The sequence below is a fragment of the Schistocerca piceifrons genome, chromosome 6, assembly GCF_021461385.2.
Source record: "Schistocerca piceifrons isolate TAMUIC-IGC-003096 chromosome 6, iqSchPice1.1, whole genome shotgun sequence".
Lineage (NCBI taxonomy): Eukaryota > Metazoa > Arthropoda > Insecta > Orthoptera > Acrididae > Schistocerca > Schistocerca piceifrons.
The window spans coordinates 73,560,112-73,588,090 of NC_060143.1; the positions used below are offsets into that span (position 1 = coordinate 73,560,112).

The 27,979-nt window shown below is 40.9% G+C and overlaps 1 protein-coding gene across 1 annotated transcript in view; it reads right to left on the bottom strand.

Annotated features, from left to right (window-relative positions):
* The window catches only part of LOC124803147 (potassium channel subfamily K member 13-like), a 486,082-nt gene extending 458,468 nt beyond the window's left edge, over positions 1-27,614 (bottom strand). Inside the window, exon 1 of the mRNA XM_047264327.1 lies at positions 27,488-27,614. Within this exon, the coding sequence (XP_047120283.1) occupies positions 27,488-27,614 (127 nt within the window). The remainder of the gene's footprint in view (positions 1-27,487) is intronic.
* Between the last annotated feature and the right edge of the window lie 365 nt (positions 27,615-27,979).

Consider the following 27,979-nt stretch of genomic DNA (forward strand, 5'->3'; position numbering starts at 1 on the left):
ACACTTCCTCCGAAGATGAGTTAAAGAGAAATCCTTGCATGAAACGACTTTAAACTAAGCATGGGCCATATTTAAGAAGCTATTAAAATGCTACTGTTACTGGGTCGTATGTACGAGCGTATGAAAGAAATAATACGTGCTAAGTTTTTAATAAGATAGTATCACCAAGACCAAAGCGAGTTGTCAACATTCAACTAGTTTCTGGTCAACTATGAGAAAACTGTTGAGTTTTTAACACAGTGCATTGTGTCTTTCTGTCCAAATGTTAATAGCTTTAAACAAATCAGTGCCAATTACATCATGTCACTGAAAAGGCAGCTTCAGATCTCCGTCTCACAACCTGTTACGCCTACTCTATCTCATCAAAAGTATCTGGACACCCCTGCGTAAAACGGAATCGATCACCAGGTCCTCACCAGAGACGGACCCGCCAGTATTAAAAGGGGTGCGGAGATTTTTGTAGTCAGTAGAGAAGCAGTATCAGCGGAGTGGATCGCAAGAGAGCTCAGTGGCTTCGAACACGGACTAGTCATTGGATGTGACCCGAGTAACAAAACTCTCAGGGACATTTCAATCCTTCTCAAGCTGACCAAATCGACGGTTAGTGACGTGGAACTGGAAACGCGAAGGAAGAAGCGCAGATAAACCAAGAGCAGGCAGATGTCATTTACTGACGGCCAAGGGTGGTTGTGAAGTCACTAGTGAGTTCTGAAGTGCTACCGGCAGTACAGTTAGTATAATTACTGTGCATACGGAGTTGGCGTACAAAGATGGAGAAGCTCCTCAAAAGCCACAAATTTTTGTCGTCAGTAACACCCAAGGTGATATAAAGAGTGATCCCACTTCACAGTGGATGCTTGGAGACCAGTGAATTAGAGTGGTGAATCACGTTATAGCCTGTGAAAATGGGATGGAAAGGTATGGGTTTGGCTAATGCCTGGAGAACGTTACCTGCCAGCATGCGAAGTGCCAAAAATGAAGTGCAGAGGAGATGGTGTCACGTTTCGGGGTGGTTTTCGTAGTTAGGATGTTGGCCTGTTATTGCACTTAAGGAGACGTGAGATGCACAGAGATATGAACACATTTGAGATCCTCTGCTAAACCCGCGGGACAGGACGGGTAGTACACTCAACGGCGCTCAGAAGTTTCCGAGGGTCAGCCTGGAATTCAAACACTAACAAACCGATAGACAGTCAACGGAGCCACCAACAAGATAACTTCCGCTCCACCCGACCAGCACACAACAGGGAATTCAATGGAACAACGTAGAAGGTATTGGAGCCCATAACCAATTATACACTGAGCTGTCAAACTACACACCGTGCTGGACAGCGACAACACTATGAGGAAAATACACTCCCTGAATTTACGTCAACAGCCAGACCAGGTAACCAGAACGTTAACGGCCACAAGGGAGAAGATTCAGCTGGAGTACTTCAATTCAAAATAACCAAGTACAGTTAAACTCCACTGAAGGGTGGCTAAAATTTGCCAACTTGGAAACACACGTTGTTGCTCGCAGGAAAGTCCCAACAGCCGACAACGAAATCCAAACGACACAGTGTGAACAGTCGTGACTTGCTGGTAGATTAAGTCAAAACTCAGCTTTCGTGTCCAGGATCGGTGAGCCACAGATCTCGTAGTAATGGGAACAGCACCACACACTCCGACCGCGCGTAGCTGCAGCCAGCAGCCCTGGCCGCGATTTTCTCTCTGCTCCACGCCAACCGACGAACTGCCCAGGCCCGGAAACGGTGAAAGGGCCATGAGACGACCGACAGAACGACCAACCAACGGTCGTCCCGCTCCAATCTCCCTCCTTCGGACAGTTCATGTGTGTTGCCAGCGGTTTGCGAGCACTGGCTGTAAACGCCTCACCGGCGCTACATCCCTGACTTCACCGCTACTGCGTCCCGATTGCACTGCTGGTCCGTCCCGAACTGACTGCCAGACATACGACGACCCGGAATTACCATCGGTTGCTCCAAAGATGTTACGACACTTCACTTATCGATACGCGCTGCTGCTGCCGCTCACGGGCAAGTGATGGAGGAAGTTAGTGACGCCAGTAAATGGAATAAGAAAACGAGGCGGCAGTACCGTAATAGAAGATGACAAACAATCAATGGAATGAACACGAGCCTTGCACGGCTCAATATTTTATAACACTATGTACTTCATACGGCAGAGGAAAAGTTCAGAGATGATGATTCTATCAGCGTGACTACGGATCCTGTCTTAAAGCTGTATCTATGAGGCAAGTGTTTATGGACAATAACATTCCTGAAGTGGATTGGTTCGGCCAGCGTCGACTTGGCTCCAGACCCAAGCATGCTACGTCAATGCCTTCTCTGGTTTCAGCTCTTGAGCAAGAATGCGCTGCCATTCGTACAAAGACATTCAGACACGCCACTGAAAGTATGACCAGCAAAGTTCAGCTGTCAGAAAAGCGAAGGGTGGACATACACACCATATTGATGTTCACTAACAAGTTGTAAGTAGGCTGTTTATGTTTTCTTATTGGCAACGTTACGTAGCGCTCAATATGAAAATCACTGGCTGTGCTGTGTGCAGTCTGTGGCTAGTTTGCATTGTTGTCTGCCATTGTAGTGTTGGGCAGCGGCAGCTGGCTGTGAACAGCGCGTAGCGTTGCGCAGTTGGAGGTGAGCCGCCAGCAGTGGTGGATGTGGGGAGAGAGATGGCGGAGTTTTGTAATTTGTCATGAACTGATATATATTATGACTTGTGATGATATTAAGGTAAATACATTGTTTGCTCTCTATTAATATCTTTCATTTGCTAACTACCCCTATCAGTAGTTAGTGCCTTCAGTAGTTTGAATCTTTTATTTAGCTGGCAGTAGTGGCGCTCGCTGTATTGCAGTAGCTTGAGCAGCGAAGATTTTTGTGAGGTAAGTGATTTGTGAAAGGTATAGTTTAATGTTTGTCAGGGCCATTCTTTAGTAGGGAATTTTGAAAGTCAGATTGCGTTGCGCTAAAAATATTGTGTGTCAGGTTAAGCACAGTCCTGTATAATTGTTCAAAGGGGACGTTTCATATGTCGACCCTTAGCCTAGGATACCTCACTGGAATCTTCTGATTTTTTCTTGTAGTTTGTGTATTTAGTGTAGCTTTTGTTTATTGCTAGCGCGTAATTGTAGAGAGAATTTCCTTTGTAGTTGCAGTCTTTCATTGTTGTATAGTAAAACAGTTGTGGCATGCATGTAGATTTGCACCAAGTATTTCGCAGCTGCTCTTGCAATTAACTAGATATTATTTTCAGTGCTATGTTAATGTGTTCTCTTATTTTTGATCTTCAAATTGTGTTTTTCTGTGTTGTCGTGTGAAATACTGTGACAATAATGGCGTGTGAAAAACGTAACACTAGGCTCCAAACTAAACTGAGAAATAATAGTGATGACGAGCGTAGCTTATCAGCGCCGCCGAGTAATGAATTTACTAATGTTCAAAGTAGTAATTTGGTAACTGTGCACAGGGAAATGGAGCGGGCGTCAAACAATGGCGTGGACAGTGAAACAATTAGTGAAGAGGGAAGCATTATCGATCGACCGGTCGGCAATAGCTCGCCTCAGGAAGCCGAAATGACACGACACGATCTCGCAAATACTGTAGATTCAGGTTTTGGATCCTCACCGTTTTCTCGAATAAGTCAAGACACATTTTCTGCTTGTCAAAATGTGAATGTTTCCGGTGTAAATTCACTGCCGAAAAGCACTGAGGAACATGTTTCAGACACCAATGCATTGTTATTACAATTAATACAACAAATGGGACAGACACAGCAAAAGCTTCAAAAGTTAGACACAGTGGAACAAAATCTTAAAAAGTTAGACACAATGGAACAACACCAGAGACAAACACAGCAACAGTTAGACACAGTGGAACAAAATCTCAAAAAGTTAGACTCATTGGAACAAACTCTCGAACAAACACGTGAGGATTTAACTGCTGAGTTACATAACATTGAATCGAAATGTCAAAAAGTCTGTAATGACGTAAAAACTCAAATTTGTGAGCATTTTCAACCTATTTTTTCGCGTCATGAAAATGCATTACAGAATCACGAAGCAGCCATAAAAGAACTGCAAACTATTGTTCATGAAAATCACAACACCTTGCAAGCTAAAATTGACGCAGTTGCATCTACCGATTCGGTTACGCAACTTGCAAAAAGTCAAGAAAACTTAAAAGACACAGTAGATACGATTTCAACACAAATGGACACTCTGAAACTTGGTTCAGAAAAACACACTGAGGAAATAAGTACACTATCGGATAAAGTAGCCGAACTTTCAGATCAGTTCACTAACTTATCTACAAAGGTAGATGATGATCTGAATGACACAACACCTGTAGCCTTCACTGACACAGAAGAGTATGAACAAATTAGGAAATTCAAACAAAATCAGAATCGAATTAATACACAACACCAAAGAGAAATCCGGGAAGTACAAGATCAGCTGACACAGGTAATACAAGAATTACGTATTTCAGAGAACACTCGCGCTCCAACACGGGAAGAGGGACTTAGAAACACGGAAAAGCTGCAAAATAATAACACAGGGCATTTCGGAAGTAATGAAAGAAATTGGGAGTGTGCACCGAATTTTGAGATAGAACGGCCGACACGACCTAACAATGACCGATATGCGACTCGCCGACATGATGATTTTGACTATAAGCTGTTCATTACTACACGTAAATTCAAAACATTTAAGAATTCTGGCAACGACATTCATCCACAAGCATGGCTCCATCAATTCTCTCATTGTTTTCCTCCCAACTGGTCGTTGGAACACAGATTAGAATTTATGTGTGGCTACTTAGAGAATGAACCAGCTGTAAGAATGCGATCGGTAATTCACGATTGCCACAGTGAAGGAGAGTTTTACCATGCCTTCCTCTCAGCATATTGGTCTCAAGCTACACAAGACTGTGTAAAACATAGCATCATGATGATGAAACACTTTGAACAATCTGAATTTTCCAGTCTTGTCAAATATTTTGAAGACATGTTGCATAAGAATCAATATCTTTCAAACCCATACAGCCCCTCAGAACTCATCCGCATTTGCTTACTCAAATTGCTTGAACATTTACGACATATTATTTTAGCAGGACGTTGCAAAGATGACATTGAAGCATTTCAGGGTCTGTTACAAGAATTGGAAATTGACACTGACAATCGGGGAACGCGGAAACAGGAGCACAATAATTACAGGTCACATCTGTCACAATTCCACGATGAAAGAAATAATAACTGGACACGACAAGGCTATTCTCACAACACATATCGTGACCAAAACAGGCACCACCCGTATGACAACCGTTGGCAGAGTAGTAATAATTACAGGGAAAGATCACCTCTCCGTGGTAATGACTATCACAGAGACAATCAGAGAAACAGACAATATGGGAACCAAAACAATTATTATCAAGGGAGACAGAATAACTTTAGACGCAACGGTCCAGCGCGCAGTTACGATTCAGGGAGAAATTCTCCACCACTTAACGGACAAGAAAGAAACTACAGGAGTTATCGACATGACGACAGACGATGTGATCGTAACGACAGACCTGAATTGCATCAGAACTGGCGGGATTTAAACAGGGCAGGGCCCTCTCGAGGAGGTGAATTTGTAGAAGTTAGGTCTCCAAATCCCAATAACGACGCGCGCCAACAAAGAGACAATAGGCAATGACTCACACCGCTGGCAGCCACAAAACATACTTATGAAACTGACGACGCAGCTGCCATAGCTAGTAATTACGTAAAAATGGAAGACATTAGGGACATCTTACTCCAGGAACACGACATAAAACATAACAACATTGCATATCCTGTGATTCACATTACAGTAAATGACATAAAATTTACGGCAGTACTTGACTCTGGCAGTCCCATTTCAGTAATCAGTGAAACAGCCTTTAGCAAATGCAACAAATGGAACGATTGCCCCACACTTCCGTTACGTAAGATTAAATTACAAGGTGCAATCTTTGGAAAAAGTGTAGATGTACGCCAACAAACCAACTTAGAATTCTTTTGTCAAAGCCACAGCTTCTCTATGAACTTTCTTATTGTTCCATTATTGTCGACGGAAATTATACTGGGAGTAGACTTTTTGAATGAATACAAAGCAATCTTAAACTTTCACGATGCTGAAATAAGTTTAGAAAAAGAAGGTAAGTCAGTAGCTTTGAAATTTGAAGATTGGCTCTCAAACCATGACGAGGAAATTAATCGGCTTTACCTTCTGTTAGACAACAGTTCGGAATTTTCGACGGAACTTGACACTAACAATCACTCTGCAAGTACTGACAGGGATGACATCGACGGCATATTTGAAATTAATGAGTTAATTCAGAATAAAATTCAAGCAATTGAGAATTGTAATGACACTAATAGGCAGGACCTTTTTGAGATTTTACAAGAACATCCCACAGTTTTTACTCATAAAACAGGAACAATCAAGGGATTTCAATACCAATTCCGTGTTCGTGAGCATACTAAATTTTGTGTTAGACCATACGTAATTCCGACGCATTATAGGGACCGTGTTAGAACAGAAATACAATCTATGCTTGACGAGGTCATTATTGAGCCTGCAGTAAGCTCATACAACAATCCGTTACATGTTGTTGAGAAGAAAAATGGATCGATCAGGCTTGTCTCAGATTCGAGACAAATCAATACTATCATTATTCCTGAAACAGACAGGCCGCAGACGATGGAAGAACTTCTTCAAAATTTTAATGGTGTAAAAGTGTTGTCTTCCATTGATCTCAGATCCAGCTTTTATCAGATCGAACTTCATCCAGAATGCAGAAAATACACAGCTTTCCTTTGTTTCGGCGTTTGTTATCAGTTTCGGAAACTTCCCTTTGGTTTGAACATTTCTTCGGCAGCATTCATTCGTGGGTTAAATTCCATATTACCTGAGTTCTTAAAACGTCACATCACCTTATATGTGGACGATATTCTGATAGCAGAAGCTTCATGGGAACAACATAATCGCATTCTCAACAGTTTGTTACATATTTTTGCAGAATCTGGAATTACAGTTAACTTGGAAAAGTCTGAATTCGGTAGGACAAAAGTGAAGTTTTTGGGACATATTATTTCTTCTGAAGGCATTCAGCCGGATCCTGAAAAGTTAGAAGCAAACAGAGCCATTCCAGTTCCATCCACAAAAAGACAAGTCCGCAGTTTTCTAGGTCTCGTAAATTTTTACCGTCGTTTTCTGAATATGCAAATTCTTGTTACACCAAAACTTTGTTCTCTCACTGGAAAAAATACTATTTGGAACTAGGACGAACAAGCACAGTTGGAATTCAATTCTTTGAAAGAAGCGTTACTTCACGCGCCAATCTTAGCTCATCCAGATCTGTCACAAGATTTCTGCCTTAGCACGGATTCTTCTAAAGTCGGTCTTGGTGCCCATTTATTTCAAGAAGCCACAGAAAATGACACTACTGTTCAGAAAACCATTGCTTTTGCTAGCCGAGTGCTAACAAAATCTGAAAAAAATTATTCCGTTACTGAATTAGAAGCTTTAGCTATCGTTTGGGCATTTAACAAATTCCGTTTCTTTCTTTCTGGTAAGCACGTAAAAGTATACAGTGATCATCGTGCATTACAATTTCTTATGTCTTCAAAATTAAATCATGACAGGTTAAAACGTTGGGCATTGTTTCTGCAAGAATTCCGCTTCACAATAGTCTACATTCCCGGCAAGGAGAACATTGTTGCGGACGCACTGTCACGCGCACCGGCTGGGCTTGAGAAAAGTACCACAGAAGGCAACCTCGAGAAAAATTTCAGTATTCTTTACATTCAGAAAGTCGCCTTTGAAAACTTCATCACCACATCTTTAAAGGACATTGCTCATGAACAAGATAAAGATCCGATTTGGAAAGACATCAAGAGCAAATGGCATGAAAAGACACACACACAGATTCGGCATTATTACCTGGTTAGAAACAACATACTCTTCAAACGCTGCACTGTTGATGACAAGCTATGGGTACTTTGCATTCCAGACGATTTTGTTAATAAGCTCATTTGGTACATTCATTTCAGCTACGCACATTTTGGTCCACGAAAATGTTATCATATTCTTCGAACGACTTGTTATTTTAACAATATGGAAAAAAGAATTCGAAGAGTCTTATCTATTTGTAAACTTTGTCAAAAGGCGAAACCATCTACTGTCTCACATCGTGCTCCGTTGTTTCCTATTATTCCTTCTAAATTAAAAGAATTTGCTGCTGTTGATCTCTTGGGACCGCTTGTCAGAACACCTAATGGATTTTCGTACGTTCTAGTCGCTGTTGAACTTACTTCAAAATTTGTTTCTTTCACTCCGTTACGTAAAGCCACTGGACGGTCTGTATCCAACGCCTTTGTTAAAAATTTCTTACGTGAAGTTGGCCACGTTGCTAAAGTCATTTCAGATAACGGACCGCAATTTAGATCTGCTGTTTGGTCACGCATGCTTCGCAACCATAAAATCAAACCTGTTTTTATTTCATTGTACTCACCACATTGTAACCCCTCCGAACGGATTATGAAAGAAATCAATAAGCTTTGCAGGCTTTATTGTCACACAAAGCATCAGCATTGGGACAGATATTTACACTTATTTCAAAACGTGCTGAATGAAATGCCTCATGATTCCACTGCTTTACCACCTACTCTTGTACTGAAGAATGAAGAACCACCGAACAGAATCAGAGAGCTTGTACCTTTCCCGAATACACGTAAACTTCGACACAAAGGCATAATTGATTTGGCTCTTAAAAATATAAAATCTGCAGCAGACAAAAGGAGAAAACTACACGGTAAAGCAAATGCAAAGAAATTGTATATTGGTCAGAAAGTTCTCATTAAAGCTCATTCATTGTCACATAAGAAGAAACACTTGAGTCACAAATTCTTTCTAGTTTACAATGGACCATACAGAATCCGACGTATACCACATGATAATTGCGTTGAAGTTGAAACTCTGCGTATTAGGAAGAGTAAAGGTTTACACCACATTTCACATGTAAAACCATTTATTGAAAGATAATCTGCTTTTTAACTTTGTCTTTGTCATATAACTTTTCACTTCACATTTTTAGTATGCTTTGTCAGACTTAAGAAACTGTTAACATGCAACAATGTTTGAAGTTAAATATCCAGTCTAGAACCTAGGGAACATTTTTAAAACAGAAATTACGAATGCGTTGTTATAGTGAACAGACGACACAGTGTTGTATTTGTACATTCTTGCTTGTTAGTTGCACGATTACGTAACGACTATCAGGGTTACATACTTAGGACACATACTGGTACTGCTAATGAGATTTTAATGCAACATTTTGGTTTACTTGAAAATACATTCTGGGTTTAAAGTACTTTCTGTGAGATACCAGACGACACAGTGGTTAGTTTATGTGATAGCTACACGATTTTTATCACGACGCTACTAATGAGTGACAATGTACAATGTTGCTTTTGCAGTGTATCTGTTTTATATCTGCACAGTTTTCTGAATTCTTCTAGGAAGAAAAACATGTTTTAGTAGTAACTTTTGTGGTATAGCAACAATGAGACAGCCTTTTTCGTGTACAGTACTTTCTTCATTACAACAATAAGCGTAATAACTACGATATCTATACGCAAAGCATTTCACTTTTGTGTATTATGAGGTAAGTACATTGACTTCTGCAGAACTTAGCTTTCGGAGGACGATAACTACGACACTTCCACACAGATTATGTTGCAACAAGACGCACATTTAGCGCTACAGTACACGTATTTGAGTGATTAATTTTGTACTTGAAACATTTATTTTTAAAGATTTTTTAATTACAAAGAAAGTTTTCTGTGATACATTTCATTCCATTGCTGTAATTTGTAACACCTGAGGGCATAATTACATTTATCCTCAGGGGGGTACACGCTTACTTTGTGTACCATGTGTGTGGCAACCACAAGGAACCCTAGCTAATATGGTATTTGCTTATACAACTTTACACATCGGTACCACATTTCTCTAACACACAAATTACACAGCTATCTGATCATTTAACTGAGAGATAAACATTTTTTTACTACGTCAGTGACAGATGTTTACGTAATTACACAGCTGGATAACTTCACACTTATGAAACTGTATTTTGTCTGTACTTTGTGAAATGTTCATATTTTTTCGGATTCATTGTGATACTATGAGAGCTTTGAGATATTTGGTATGGGATCATGATTTTAAAGTACGTTTGAGGTAGATGACACTATTGAAATGAGCAGAGAATTTTTTTTACGTTTTGAAATTATTGGAGGAAGTTACGACGATTTTAAGATTTGACTGAAGTGTTATGATGTTATTATTACGACGACGATGTGTACTATGCTGTTGAGGTATGTTTATGATAAATAAGCTGATGCTATATGAGGAATCTGATTATGCTATGTAGCTATTATGATGAAATATTGAAGACGTGTTGATGAATATGAATATGTATATGTGTAATAAGGTAAGGAATAAGGAGTAGGGGTTCAGGACCCTGATTTATGAAAAGGTTGTTGGAAACCAAGAATCGTACTTTAAGAGTTTTGAAATGTGTGTGTATATGCATGAATGTATCACAATGCCACTGAAAATTTTTTTGGACACTGTTATATTTATAGGGTTTTGTTTCTACAGATTTGCAACGCTAATTCTTGACCTGTGAAATATTTTTATATGAGACTACCACGGTAGCAGAATCTCCTGTCGTAAATATTTCCGTACGAAAGTTAAGTGACCACCTGCACGTAATGCGTCGCGGGCACCCAGCTGTGTCAGACGCCTGGAGAAAAAGCCATTATTGCGAGCCCTTTTCAGCGGCACAGGTAGCACAAAAAAAAGGGGAGGCCATTATCCTTGGAAATATTCTTACATCTGCAAACCTGATAATGACAAGTGTCTTTCTACGAGAATTGAGAGCTACTGACTTACGAAATGCCACATAGCTATTGAATGATGTTTTTATGCTTTGGTTTGCGTAATTGCTTATTTCATTTGATATCTGGTTTCCAGCTGTGTTGCAGCATTGCTTTTATAAAATGAAATGCATTTGCTAACGTGAACACTTTCTGTCAACAGATCTATTAAATAATTATTTTATGATCCACATTCTTTAAAAAAGGAGCACTTGGACAGGAAAGAACAATAAGAAGGAACTAGTAACTGCATTCATAATTTTCTTTTCAAGTAATTGGTAACTTTTTGGTAGAATAACTTCTTGTGGTGCACCACTTTAATTACATAGACATTAAGATGTGAATATACATTTCCCTTATCTGCATTGTTGTTTAGTGTAATATTTTTTCTGCTTGCGCTATGTCATGTTTAGGTATAAGTTGCTGCTGTTTGCCAGGCATAGTGTTATTGAATTTGACTTTTGCTCATTTATGCTGCTAGCTTTGCCAATTTGCATTTTTTTGCATTGCTGTTTGTGTTGATTTGTTATGTGATGCTGCATTGCCTCGTCCCTTAGTTTAGCATCTGAGCTCAGTAGATTTAAGTTAGCTTAAGACGGGGTAGACTATATAAGAGAATGAGTTGCGATGAATTGGAAGAAATGCATTGAGAATTAATACGAAAAAAGTACATAAAACAGGTTTAGGTAGGATTTTCTTGGAAATAAATGTTGAGGTAAGAAATGTGTGAACATATAAATACAGAAAGCATGCTTAGATAGAATTTTTTTTGGTGGAAACAGAGGATGAAATAAGAGGAAAGATATATGAAGTTTTGGGTTGGACTGCAGTACCAAATGTTACACTGAAAACGAACCCTGTCCTTTCCTATTGGTGTTATCCCACTATGTGTTTGTGTACCCTTGAGTATTTGTTTTCTTCCTGTCTCTGTGTACTGTTTCATAGAATTTTTTTTCTCTTCTAATACTAAGCTATATTCACTATGAGGAGGAATACTGTTATCCTCAAATATAAGTTGCATTAATAATATGTTATTTTCTTTGTAAAGTTGTTTACAATTCTGTTCTGTTTCAATGTTCATGTGTGAAATTAATGTTTCGAAAACTATTCTCATTATTTTATGTATGTACTTATGTCACTATTTTTGTAACACTAATGTATATGTTTATTTCTATTCTTTTGTAACGCCTGTTTTACTACAAATGTTATCTGTATTGTTATGTTTTTAATGATGTATTTTGTACCTTTGTAATTGTATTCTTATGTTATAAAATTGTAATTGTCACCAGATCATGACATTATTAACTTGTTAGTTACATTTCACTGCACACGTTTCTGTTGGTCATAGTATGTGGACAATATGTGAGAAGTAGGGACTGTTAGTGTTTGCACGTGTGTTAATAACTCAGCAAGGGACTGGATAACAGCATTGCTGGTTCTAAGGACAATTTCAAAAACTTTGTGAGTGCACAAGTGGTGGTTTATGGACTTGCTATATTATCCGCAAGACTCTTCAATGGTGATTGTGCACCTGCACAGTCACAACAGATGGCTGCTGGCCATCTCTTCAAGGACTACAGTGGGTCTACATCTTTGATGATCCATCAATACCATTATTTCTACAAGGACTGCAGTGGGTCTGCACTTCTGGTGGCCCACCAATACCATACTCTCTACCAGGACTACAGTGGGTCCGCTCTGTGATGACTTACCTACCAATACTCTTCAAAACTTCGAATGACTCTGCTGTGGGTTTGCTCCATTGTGGCCCATTACCTGTCAGCATGTCAAGAGCCAGCACTGTCTTTCCGTTGGAAGGACAACACTACTTCTTCAAGACTGCATGGAAATCCACTACTTCTGTGTGCAATTTCTTTTACTAATGAGACTTTGTGAAAAAAAGCCTGTGATTACCGTAATGAATGATCAGGACTGTCTTTATAAACTGTGAGAAAATTTTAGCTTTTGACCAACATTGTATCAATAAGTGTGTGCATTTGATTTCTTTGTTATTGTAATTATGAAAAATTTTATCAAATCATTATTGGCCACTGCCCAAAAAAAATTTTGTAAAATTTTTTGTGGGGAGCATGGGGGCTATGTAAGTAGGCTGTTTATGTTTTCTTATTGGCAACGTTACGTAGCGCTCAATATGAAAATCACTGGCTGTGCTGTGTGCAGTCTGTGGCTAGTTTGCATTGTTGTCTGCCATTGTAGTGTTGGGCAGTGGCAGCTGGCTGTGAACAGCGCGTAGCGTTGCGCAGTTGGAGGTGAGCCGCCAGCAGTGCTGGATGTGGGGAGAGAGATGGCGGAGTTTTGTAATTTGTCATGAACTGATATATATTATGACTTGTGATGATATTAAGGTAAATACATTGTTTGCTCTCTATTAATATCTTTCATTTGCTAACTACCCCTATCAGTAGTTAGTGCCTTCAGTAGTTTGAATCTTTTATTTAGCTGGCAGTAGTGGCGCTCGCTGTATTGCAGTAGCTTGAGCAGCGAAGATTTTTGTGAGGTAAGTGATTTGTGAAAGGTATAGTTTAATGTTTGTCAGGGCCATTCTTTAGTAGGGAATTTTGAAAGTCAGATTGCGTTGCGCTAAAAATATTGTGTGTCAGGTTAAGCACAGTCCTGTATAATTGTTCAAAGGGGACGTTTCAAAGTGTCCGGATACTTTTGTCCAGATCTGTGTGGTCAGGATTTTACTCGCGCTCCTACGATGTATTCGTTCCTTCGGAATGTTACATCGCAATTTATGCGTGCAGCAGACAGCCGTGACTCATTAACATGTCCGCCAGGACAAAGTGTGACTGGTGGCTGGAAGGTAATGGTTCCTTGGGTAACAGTTACCAGCGGAAAAATGCTGCTATCGCAGCAGAAAAAGCAAGAATGTCCCTCTTTATTAAAAACACTGACTCAAAAGTGGTACCAGCTGCATCGTCCCACCTTCCTCAGCACCTTTAAAAATGTTCCAAAAAATGTGGCAAGCGAAACTTCCGTGCTCTTTCTAAAATGCAACTAACCTTTCATTTCCACAAGCAACCCGAACTAGAGCTTGTCCCCACCAACTAGGCCATCGCTATAAGTCACTGATACCCATCCACTCCCACTTGTCCAGTCTCACTCACCCATTCAGCCAAACTCACTTTCATTATCTCTTCGTGTCTCTCTAACTGTCTATGTATCCTCTCTCACAGCCACAGTCCCCTTTGCTCTGTCCTGCTACTGCTACTACTACTACTATTTCTACTACAATTGTTACTACTGTCTGCTCTCACTGTCACTGTCTCCCTCTTGCCCTCTCTTATTGCTGGTGTCTCATCCATTCCATGTCATTGGTGCTGTCTCTTCTTACTATCAATATTTCTCTTTTCTGTTGACATTGTCATATACCCTGTCTCTTTAGCACTGACTCTCACCCATTTCAATTTTCTCCAGCTTTTTATTCTTCTCACATCAGTACTCTTTCCTTCATTCTTTCCCTAGCACTGCTCTGTGAGTGCCAACTCTGTTCCACTGCCACAGTGGCACTCTCTTTACCTTACATTGCCATTGTCACCTTCGCTCTCCCTACACCATAACCGTGTATGCTATCGTCCAATTTTTCCGTCTCTTTCTCACTGTCATTGTCCCCTGCTTTCTGAACATAAAAAAGCGCAAACATGTACATGAGCAAAAAATTTTGGGATAATTTTTAAAGGTACTGAGGATGGGAGAATGAGGTAGCTGGTGCACCACTTTTCAGTTAGAATCTTTTAATAAGCAACAGCACGTTCGCCATTTCTGTGCTCCCATAGGAGCACTTTTCCGCTGCTTCACATCTTTTCACTGTTATAGCAGAGCATATCACTTACATGACAAGAGCTCTAAGGTCAATAAAATTTTGGTACTTTATTTATGAGATTTTACACCTCAAACAGGAATTCATGCACACAAAAATTTTACTTGTGCTGCAGTATTGCAACATGGGGTTCCCAGAACCCTTCTCATGATAACGGAGACACTTCACAGCGTATTTCTCTAGGCTACGTCAATTTATGAACTGCGTTTTCGTCTTACTCCGAATTTTTCGTTTGAATTTTACGTGTACAAGTATGGTAACTTTGAACGTCTTCATATCGGAAATGGATACAAATATTAAGAAAATCTTCCAGTCTGTTGGAGATCGGGATCTCATGAACACATCGTTAAAATTTCAGTCATTTGCTGTGTATAGCTTCTTGGAGCTCACGGTTCCGTTTTGGTCCCCAAAGTCAAAGTTTTTCGGTTTTTCTCTGGTATCGCCCTTGAACTAAACGGTGCCTTCATGAGCGCCTTAAGACGCGCTGTAGACCACATGTAATGCAAAAAGAATCAACTGATCTGCTCCATTTATCTCAGATTCAAAATTTTATCCTGATATGTAGGATGATTACAGTAATAGGATCCTTTTGTTAGGTATACAAATGGACCTTAAGCCGAGGGCTATCCAAAACACTTGACCCTCAATTTCTATCACCAATACAACCCGAGGTATGAGACACGGTAAAATGACGTTTAGTCAAACCCACAACGCGTGTGTGGTGTACTTCCTTCCAGCCCCATAGACGGGACAAGGTTCTGCTCACTCGGCTTCGGATAGGCCACAGTCCCACGACGCATGGCTTCCTGCTCCGGCGAGAGGACCCTCCTATGAGTGGTGCTTGTGGCGTCCAGATCACTGTGCGCCATGTTTTATTGGACTGCGTTTTATTTTCTGACCAGCGAGTCGCGGCTGACTTGACGATGGATCTGCCATCACTTTTAGGAAATACTCAAACGAATGTGGTTAAAGCTCTGTGACTTTTCCAATATTTTTACTAATATTTTAGGGAGAGGGTCTTAATTTGTTCACAGGGTGACTGGCTCGCCCATATTTTATGTAAGTGGCCAGCCAGTGACAATTTCCTGTGGCATCCTTGACGCTGCTTTCTCGTTTTCCTTACGTTTTATTTTCTTATACAGCATGTTTCTCCTTTTCCCGCTTTCTTAGCGTGTATGTTTCCATTTTACTAAGTTTGTCCACATTAGTTTCTTTTAATATGTGTCAGGGCGCTGATGACCTCGACGTTGAGCGGCCATAAGCCCCAACACACACACAAGCATTTTGGGACATACCACCGCATACATAACGGTAACAGGGGTAGACTGCAGAGTGTCGAGTACATACTGTAACCGCACTGAGCAAGCGGCGCCACCGTTCCAATATGGGACACGCGACACGTTTTCAGCTGCTAGTGTGTTGTGCGTTTTCGACTTAGTCTTGTGCTCGCGTATTATGCAAACATGATATCCCATAGCGTAGTGAAGTACTCGTACAAACGTTTTGTATTCAGACTTACGTATAATTGCGTCCAGTTGCCAAAAATTAATAAAATACAGAGAACTAGTTACTTGTGGCAATACATTTTCGGAAGAGGCGAAAGGAACGAAAGTTCTCTAGTTTCGATATGTTGGCAGCGTCATTACCTTGCAGGAGGATTTTGTCAATAGCCAGTTATCTTATGATCGTTGTCCTCGGTTAACCACAAAATAATCTGAGAAAATTCTGTTTTAAAATATAAACTCTCACCTGTTGAATGAATCGCGAATATTGTATTTCGAACCATCGACAAATATTTGGTAATTCAAAGTTTAGAACGATTTTCTCAACCACACGAAACATTGCTGCAATAAGCTATCAACTCAGTGTAACTGGAGCGTTGTAACCTCCTGTTCGTAATGAACACTTTAGCCCAGTGGTCGTCAAATTGCGCCCTGCGGGCAGCATTCGGCCCGAATCAAATGTTTGTGCGGCCAGTGATTTTATGATAATATACAGCTAGCAATAAACAGCCAAATCCAAAACGGCGACTAATGTTAAAAGTGAAACTTGGTAACGTCGGGTGACCGAGATACAGGAATCTGTATTACTCGTTAAAAATTTTAATAGCCTTGTACGTTTCAAACACAGTTGAGTTTTCGCGTTAACTGAAGGTAACTTTACATTTATTTCTATAGATTTTGACTTACACATAGTAACAATGTTCTTGAGGTAAATACGGTAGTTAACGTACATAATTTTTTGTAAGCTTGGTATATTTATCTCTATTTTATTTTTAAAACACTCTGAAATTCACATTTTTACACTCATTTTCGCACATCTGAAGATGGTTGTCAACCATCCGAAACCTGTTATTCGCGAACTTCAATTTTATGCTTTACTAGTTTTTCGCCCGCTTCTTTGCCCGCATGGACTGCATACTATGTGATCAAAGGTATCCGGACACCGTCAAAAACACACATTTTTCACATTAGGTGCATTGTGCTGCCACCTACTGCCAGGTACTCCATATCAGTGACCTCAGTGCTCATTAGACATTGTGAGAGGGCAGAATGGGGTGCTCCGCGGAACTCACGGACTTCGAAAGTGGTCAGGTGATTGGGTGTCACTTGTGTCATACGTCTGTACACGAGACTTCCACATTCACAAACATCCCTAGGTCCTCTGTTTCCGGTCTCATAGTGAAGTGGAAACGTGAAGGGACACGTGCAGCACAAAAGCGTACAAGCTGACCTCGTCTGTTGACTGACAGAGACCGCCGACGGTTGAAGAGGGTCGTAATGTGTAATAGGCAGACATCTATCCAGACCATCACTCAGGAATTCCAAACTGTATCATGATCCACCGCAAGTACTATGACAGTTAGGCGGGAGGTGAGAAAACTTGGATTTCATTGTCGAGCGGCTGCTCATAAGCCACACATTACACCGGAAAATGCCAAACGACGCCTCGCTTGGTGTAAGGAGCGTAAACATTGGACGATTGAACAGTGGAAAAACGTTATGTGGAGTGATGACTCACGGTACACAATGAGGCGATCCGGTGGCAGGGTGTGGTTATGGCGAATGCCCGGTGAACGTCATCTGCCAGGGTGTGTAGTGCCAACAGTAAAATTCGGAGGCGAGGGTGTTGCGGCGTGGTAGAGTTTTTGGTGGAGGAGGCTTGCACCACTTGTTGTTTTGCGTGGCACTATCAGAGTACAGGCTTACATTGATTTTTAAGCACCTTCTTGCTTCCCACTGTTGAAGAGCAATTCGAGGATGGCGATTGCATCTTTCAACACGATCGAGCACCTGTTCATAATGCACGGCTTGTGGTGGAGTGGTTACACGACAATAACATTCCTGTAATGGACTGACCTGCACAGAGTCCTGACCTGAATCGTACAGAACATCTTTGGGATGTTTTGGAACGCCGACTTCGTGCCAGCCCTCACCGACTAACAACGATACCTTTCTTCAGTGCAGCACTCTGTGAAGAATGGACTGGCATTCCCCGAGAAACATTCCAGCACCTGCTTGAACGTATGTTTGCAAGAGTAGAAGCTGTCATCAAGGCTAAGGGTGGGCCAACACCATACTGATTCCAGAATTACAGATGGAGGGCACCACAAACTTTTAAGCAATTTTCAGCCAGGTATTCGGATACTTTTGATCACATGGTGTATAGTCTGCAGTTTTTTTTGTTTATCTTTAATCGAATTTTCATATTGTTCACAAACTTCAACCTCTTCTACACTATTCACGCTAATTAAGGCCTTAGGAGCATTACCTTTTCCAAACCTCCTTCTGATCATAAAGCGATTCTGGTAGCTGGATTCCTTTTGCGCTCTTATGGTGACATTTCTTAAGAAACTTACATCCCATGACATGTATTTCTTTATAATAAGTGAAATACCAATTTTCATAGATTTAGCTTTAAATTTTTTTAATGTAACGAAATATTTTCTCAAAAATTTTCTTATCCTATTTCACCTCATTAGAAGTTGATTTTCGAAGAGCAATGAAACACGTTTCATTCATTTCCTAAACGCAAGCGTAATACAGTTTTTTCATAGATTTAGCTTTGAAAATGATTTCATAATAAATTTCATAAAAATTTTCATGCTCTACTTATCTTTCTAGGGGATGAATTTCCAAAAAATCTGAAACATATATATTTTTGAAATTTCTAATCATGACGTCAATACCAATTTCCGTAGCTTTAAGAATGCCTTGGTAAATATTTAATATTGTTTTGTTTCCAAAAGACTTCCACCCCACTATTTTAACCCCTTCGTGCTTGAATTTACAAAAATGATAAAGTATGTATTTTTTATTTGTGATTCAGAAACGAAATGTCAATTTTTTCGTAGTTATAGCTTCAGAATTGCCTTAATAGCGATATATTTTCCATTTTCATTGTCAACAATGACTACATTATAAGACCCACACCGAATCCAAATTTTAAGTTTTTATCCTTAGCGGTTTCGGCTTGGTGATAATGTATCTGAGAATCAGTCTGGCCCTGTGTCACCCCAGTAGGGGTTGAATTTCGAAAAGCAGTGAAACATATATTTTTTCATTTCCAACCTAGAAGCGAAATACCAATTTTCATGTATATAGCTTTAAAAATGCCCTAACAATGAAATGTTTCCATAAAACCCCTTGGGGGTTGAATTTCTAAAAGCAGAAACATGCTGATTTTTATTTCTAACAGAGTAGTCAAATATCAATTTTCATAGGTTTATCTTCAAAAATGCTTACATAATGAAATATTTCGATAAAAATTTTCGTCCCTTACTTAAGGGCCGTAGGGAATGAATGTCCGAAATCAGAGAGACACATATTTTATTTCTAACTACGAACCCAAATTCATATTTTCGTAGACTCATCACTAAAAATGATCCCAGAATGAAAGATTTCATACAATATTTCATATCGTATTTCACCCTCTTAGGGGATGAATTTCCAAATACACTGAAACACTTGTTATTTTGTTTGTATCCGAGAAGTCAAATGCCAGTTTTCATATATATAGGATTTAAAAGAACTTCAGCAGTTCCTTAATAACATTCAAAACCCTTTCAGCCACTATATCATTCTCAAAGGAGTCAAGTTTCCAAGTATGCTGAAACATGTTTTTCTTTATTTCTAACCGAGAAACCAAATAACAATTTTCGTAGATCTAGCTACAGAATTGTGTGAATGGTGACATATCTTCGAAACACCTTTCATCCCCCGCTTCATCCTCTTAGGGGTATACTTTCGGAAAACCACTTTTTTAACGACGTTTACAGTATAAAATCAACACCCTCTCCAAATTTCTAGTTTCTATCCTTAGTGGTTTGGACAGGGCAAATAAAATTGGCCTGGAGAACAGAGTACCATGGTACAAAGAAACACAGCAGAGGGAAGGAAGTACAGTACTGACCCGACTATAGTAGATGTGGAAAGTGACAACCATTCATCTCTTGGCACAGCAAGTAGCTGAAGGAGGATCGAAACTGTACTGCTGGAATTGCTACACTCTCATCCGAAATTTTCTGCTGCAGTTCTTGAAGACTGTGAAGGTTGTTGCGACACGCCCTAGACTCTAGAGCTCGCCTCACAAAGTAATCGCACAGATGTGATCTGGTTGGCCAGCTAGGGCCGCAATCAGACTGCAGGTCCAGGTGGAGTATTCGTCTCCATAACCGACGTGATACACCGGTGTCTTGCGACAGGCATCAGGTTATTTTTGTCGGGCTCTAAAGCATTTTCTGGTGAACTGCAGCCACATTTCAAAAAATGGCTCTGAGCACTATGGGACTTAACTTCTGAGGTCATCAGTCCCCCAGAACTTAGAACTACTTAAACCTAACTAACCTAAGGACATCACACACGCCCATGCCAGAGGCAGGATTCGTACCTGCCACCGTAGCGGTCGCGAGGTTCCAGACTGTAGCGCCTAGAACCGCTCGGCCACCCCGGCCGGCGCAGCCACATTTTCTGGTGTTCGGGCACGTATTGGAACGTTTTGACTTGTTCAAAACACATCCCGATTTTCGGACTAAGCTCTGCATGGCACTTTTTGTAGGCACTTCGACACCATTATACTTCTCAGCAAACAACTGGCCACACCGAAGACCAGTTGCTCCACTGCGAGTACCATCGTCCCCTTTGCACTGCAGCATTCACACACACACATACACACACACACACACACACACACACACACACACACACACACACACACAGCCCGCACTACGCGCTGAATAGCAGCGGATCTTGTACCGGGCGTACATGTGGTGTGCCCGTAACGGGGTGTAGTTGTATGCATACATTCATGTCCACTCGTATCCAGTCTTCCGCCCCTCTTCTATCTGCCCCACGCTGTATATGGATTGTGGTCAAGACTATTACATAATTATAGTTCAGAACTTCTGAAGAGCGTAGTTTTCCTGTCCAGTAAGAAACAAAAATACTTACAGAAACATTCATATTTATAGATGTGCTAAATGTTAACTGACGGTGAATTCGGCCGCGAGCTAAGGAAAGCTGGCCGCTTACCGAGGATCATAGAGATAAGTAGTTTGGCCACTGCAGGACTGAGGGATCTGAGAAGGGGAATATTCCAGTCCGATCAGCTGTTATGTTATACATTTTTAGCCGCAAGCAACATGAATTCGTGGATGCGCATTACACAGACGATCATCTTTAGATGCGGCATATCTTTGCAGCAAGGACTAGGAAATTAAATTAATGTCGCTGCAATTCAACGCAATGTGTAGAAGAAAATTTTTATTAAAAAGTGAGTAAAAATTTGTGATAGTGTCTCATATTGAGTAATGAACTTAAAACTAAGTACAGTTGCTATGTATGTTTTCAGGCGGGGATATTCAGCCGCCAAACAATTATTACAATTCTGCTTGAGACCTTCAGCCATCATTTAATTTGCACAATTCGCTATTAATTTCGGTCAATGGCCATTACCAAGCTTAGCCTTAAACGAAAAAATCAAACCATTAGGGGTTACACTGTTTACAGGGAAATATGATATTTAATGGTTTTTCAATTACTGGCATAAACAGCAGGAAAGTTGTATTGTAATTTGAACAAAAGTAATTTGTTCTATTAAGCCCACCATAACACGTGAAACATTTATCACAATAATAACTGTGTTCACATAATTTCGTCAAGAAAAAGTTTCGAGAGTTGTCCCGCCAAATCTTCCATTGGGTATGTTCAAGAGAAATGCATGTCACTCTTACAACATATGCTAAAGAGCCAAAGAAACTGGTACACCTGTTTAATATCGTGTAGGGCCCCCGCGAGCACACAGAATTGCCGCAACGCGATGTGGCACGGACTCGAATAATGTCTGAAGTAGTGCTGGAGGGAACTGACACCATGAATCCTGCAGGGCTGTCCACAGATCCGCAAGAGTTAGAGAGGCAGGAGATCTCTTCGGAACAACACGTTGCAAGGCATTTCTGATATGCTCAACAGTGTTCATATCTGGGGTCTTTGATGGCCAGGGGAAGTGTTTAAGCTCAGATGATTGTTCCTGGAGCCACTCTGTAGCAATTCTGGATTTGTGGGGTGTCGCATCGTTCTGCTGGAATTTCCAAAGTACGCCGGAATGCACAATGGACATGAATGGATGCAGGTAATCAGTCAAGATGCTTACGTACGTGTCACCCGTCAGAGTCGTATCTAGACGTATCAGGGGTCCCATATCACTCCGACTGCACACGCCATACACCATTACAGAGCCTCTGCCAGCTTGAACAGTCCCCTGCTGACATGCACGGTCCATGAATTCATGAGGTTGTCTCCATACTCGTACACGTCCATCCGCTCGATACAATTTGAAACAAGACTCGCCGCACAAGGCAACATGTTTCCAGTCATCAACAGTCCAATGTCGGTGTTGACGGGTCCAGGCGAGGCGTAAAGCTTTGTGTCGCGCAACCATCAAAGGTACACGAGTGGGTCTTCGGCTCCGAAGGCCCATATCAATCATGTTTCGTTGAATTCTTCGCACGCTGACACTTGTTGATTGCCCAGCACTGAAATCTGCAGTAATTTGAGGAAAGGTTGCGCTTCCGTCACACTGAATGATTTTCTTCAGTGGTCGTAGGTCCCGTTCTTGCAGGAACTTTTTCCGGCTGCTACGATGTCGGAAATCTCATGTTTTACTGGATTCCTGATATTTACTGCACACTCGTCAAATGGTCGTAAGCGAAAATCCTACTTCAAGGCTACCTCTGAGATGCTGTGTCCCATCGCCAGTGCGCCGACTATAACAGCACGTTCAAACTCGCTTAAATCTTGATAACCTGCCATTGTAGCAGCAGTAACCTATCAAACAACTGCGCCAAGGACTTGTGTTATATGGGCGTTGCCGACCACAGACTCGTATTATGCCTGTTTACATATATCTGTATCTGAGTACGCATGCCTACACCATGCTTTTGGCGCTTCAGTGTATTATTATTAATCAACTAATCCGCTCACACAGAAAACACAACAGATTTCGTCAGTCAATTACAGTGCCAAAACTTTGGGGTATCTGAGGGTAGCAGCAACTTGGAACAGCGAACATTCGACACGAAGTGTTCCGAATTGTGCCTTATTTTAACGATCAGTACTTGTGGGCTAGCCGTCAGTTTATAACGTCCTTTCTATAGCTAGTCTATTACGGCTCATGACGTACTAATTTATGTTGGATACCAATTAATGATAATGTCAGTACATATGTAGCTACAAGTGCCGCTCACAGTCTCATTATTGGCTCCTGAACAAAACGCTTGACGACCACTGTTTTAGCCTGTCCTAATTTAAAGTGAGTTTTGGATGTAACGCAATACGGGAAACTGGTTGCGATCTATTACAATAGTTCAACGCCAGTGAAAAAACTTGCCACACAGGACGCCCATATTCACCATCTTGCCGGGAAGCTATCTTGTACTACATTTTTAAACCGAGAACGACCTTCGAAATTCGAATACCACAACAGTATCGGTCAAGAAACAGATTTCCAGGAACTACACTTCTTGCCAACTCAGCACCATCTTAAGACTCATAACAACATGCACATTTCCCATTTTCTTAGGAATGACGACATTTTCCGCGTGAGGGCTATGTCAACAGCTTTTAAGGGCTCTATAGAGTATACACTAAGTGATAGCACAGCTTGAGATACTATTCTTTATGGTATAGATTAGTTCTAAGAATTTATTCTGAAGTGATACATTTGACACTGTTATCAGGTTACGCGCGGTTTCAGAGGGAAAACATAATTAATGGTACATAGATAATGAAGATGGTATTTGCAAATTGGTGTTTCACTTTCCTTAGTCCATTGAATAAGGTAACTTGTCGACAGCGGTAGCTCTCAAATGAAAATAATTTGTGAATTAAATTACTTTCTGTAACACTCAGTTACACTACAAACTAGGAGATGAACAGGGAAATTTGTGCGCTGGAAATTCTTCCTTATGATCGGCCTCAGATATTGTTAACTACATCCTGAAACCGAAAATCTGATAAACGATCAGAGGCCGAAATAGTAGTGCTTACAGAAAGTCGAACACATTTCATGTAGAGCCACTTAAAAGGACATTCTCTGCAAGAGTCACAAAGTGATTTCTCCGGAACTGATAGTGACCGCCGCTTCACACGCCAGTGGACGGCCAATATTTTGTGTGACTGGACATGAGGAGTTGTTTCCGTCATTTTGTGACAATATGATCTTAATATCGAAGGGTTCTTCACGAAACAGTCCGAAAAGTGTCCCAACACAATAAAACATAGCTCTAGTGAAGGAAAGCCAGCAGAAGTTTCAACGTCATTTAGCAGTAAAGGTAGGAATACTCGTAAAAAGCTGGAGTTTTGTCAAAAGAAGGATGAGCATCGTAATTCGTGCAAATACATCTCACCCACTAACCGTGATAGCACGATGGAGAACATAGAATTACCAACTCATCCTGCAAGCGGAAGGGTACTCAAGTTCATACATCTACGAAAGTATTCAACAGCCTGTTCAGACGAAGTACGAGCAAATGTAATGATCGTCTATGACTGTAGCTACTCGATAATAAATTTGTCTTATCACTCTTACAATAGTAAACATTGTGTGAAGCATAATATCACCATTCAAAAGTTAAAATATTACGAATTAGTAGACACAACAGGCTCATGGCTTTATCTTACCTAAATGACAAAACGAAAAGTGTATCAGTACCCTCTCTACCACATACTGACAGATGATCAGAATTTGAAGCAATCAGAGATGCGGTTCCACAAGGTTCCATTTTGCGTCATCCATTGTTACAGTTTCACAAGTTACAAATTTTGCCCTTTTAGCAGATGATAGAGGCATAGGAATAAAAAGCAGTACGTGTCTCTTTATGGAAGAGTGTACCTAACGAAAATTTTAACACCATCAACGAAAGGTTCAAGGCAGGTGCATTATCAACGAAATTTGGCAACACTCGGTATATACAGTTTTGTGCTTCTCGTAGAACTCCACGAATTCAAAAAAAAAAAAAAAAAAAAAAAAAAAAAAAAAAAAAAAAAACCTTTGCAAAAAATGCAACACAAGAAGTTGAAAACGCTGATTTTTAGAAATACAGATAGACCACAATGTAAACTGGAAAACCAACTGGTGAGCATTAATAAAGCACTTTAGTTCAGCTACGGTTGCAGTACGCATAATTACTGCTATATGCGATTTAAAAACGAAGAAACTAATTTACTCTGCATATTTCCATTCACTAATGAGATAATGAGTTGTGAAATCATTTTCTGCGAACACAAAAGTGTATTCTAAGAACTGTACCTGGTGTCAATTATAGAAAATTCTGCAGAGATCTGTTCAAAGAACTTGGTATTCTGATATGTAACATACATTAAATTCCGTTGTTATAACCATTATTCTTCTTTTCTGAAAAATTGTAAAAATCATTAGTATAACACCAGGATGAAAAACAGCCTCTACAAACGCTGTTAGAGCTTAACCTTAGTACAGAGGAGACTCAGATGCTAAAGTACACACGTATGCAACAATCTGCCAGAGCACAGAGCACATTAAACGTCGCATACGCAATCGGGCGGAGAATGCAAGAATTCTATGTTGCGCAATACCTTTTACTCCATTTATTAGCGTCTCACAGAAATTCTCAAATTAGATATTTAAGGTTATTTCACAATTAGGGTCACTGCTGTAATATAACAATATTTCGTAGTGCTAAGTCGTTTATTACAGGTGAATTACATTAAATGCAAATGATTTCTTTACACTGTCGACGGAACACTCTTCACTGGAGTCATTGAATAGGATTAACGTGATACAATTTAAATAGTAAACCTGACGTTTGATCCTGTAGAGTCCGCTTATCGTCACTACAAAGAAGCTTCACTTATACTGGAGAGTATTGTGATACACCACTATAGGAAATAAGCACTCACATACGGTGTACAGAAGGACGACACTATATCATCGCTGTAAGGTAAGCTCCACTTATATACAACACCAAGGAGAGTATATGTCGGCAGACGTCACTTGGACCTTCACGGTCTGTACGAGGATATCAATATACGACGTTTGTGGAGTGTAAGACTGTAATTTTTAGGTCAAAAACTGCACTTAGTTTCTCCATTTACAGGTCATGCACCTTGCCCGTCATGTTCCCTGTGAGCAGATTTAATCTCTAAGTGCTTCTCTAAAATGCCTGTAAAATAGTCTGCAGCAGCTGCCGTTACCTCCACTTCGTACAAACAACTTTACGTCGGTGTATGTTGTTAAATTTAGCAACAGGTGGAACTGAGAGAACAGCAAATTTGCTGAACAGGATAGATATTTCAACAGTTCATTTCTAGGTACACATTTGTTTCCAAAATTAAGGCATTTGCACAGGCATTTTTTCATACAACCGGTGCAAAAAATTTGCGTGGTGTGCCCTACTTATTTGTGTACCGTTTTCAAGGTAATCAACAACAGAAAATCTCTTTGAATCTCGGAAGTCACTCACATTATTCTGCCAGGCAGATACAATCTAAATCGTATTTTTTTGTAAATGTTCACAGGTTCCATTCAATGCTTCATTTGCTGTTTACTTCAAGTTTTCGACCCACATCCGATACACAATCACAAATTGTAGAATAAAGCAGTTAATTCCTTTCTGAAATGTTGCTAACGTTGACGAGAAACTCGTTTTGATTCCCGGGATTGGATAAATGCAACAATAGCATAACTCGAAAAATTAGTCACTTGTTTCATAAGTACAGCAACTAAACCTTCACCAGCATCAGATGAGTTTAAGTGAGCGACAAACTATAAACGAAGAAACGCAGGAAATCTGGAGTGGTGCACTAGCGCACCTATTAGGGTGAAACGCTTGATACTTACCATACACTTCCGTGCAACGTTTATCAAAGTAAGATGACCAACATTTAGAGGCTATGAAATTCCTTCCTCGCGCCTTGGGTAGTATGGAGAAGCCTTGCTGTCAATGTATGGGAAGCTGCACTCACCTACGGTGTAGAATATGGTGACGGTTACGTGGAAGCTGCTTGCGAAGACCCTCCAGCACCTCTCGAGGACGCCAGCGTTGCCTCAGTGGTAAAGGGTGAAGGGAGCGGTGCCGCCCTGCCTTCGGTATGAGGGGTAGGTAACTGGACTCACCAATGGTGGAGACGATGGTGCCGACGAAGTGGAAGCTGCCCGCGAAGTCCCAGCGGCGGCGCTTGTGGATGATTCCGGCGGCGCTGGCGTTCCCGTAGGCGTACAGCAGCCGGTGCACGCGCTCCATCACGTCCGGGGCGCCCTGCGCCGCCCCCGCCGCCCCCTGCGCCGCTCTGCCGCCGCCCGAGCCGTTCGCCGCGCCGCCCCCGGCCTCCGCCCCCAGCTGCGCGGCGTCTCCGCCCCCGGCCGCGAGCCGAGGCGTCGCCGCCTCCGCTGCGGGTCGCGGTTCTCCGGAGGACTGGCAGCACGACGGCGGACTGCCCGTGTCTGCGGCACACACAGTGGTGGCAACAACGTCAAGGAACGCTCTGCTCTCCTTTCACTGTCTCCAAAGCATTAACGAGTAACGAATTATAACGTGACTGGCAAATAAACCTAATAATGTTAAACGATGTTACCAAAAATTCATGACCGATTTTCTTCAAATTTAAC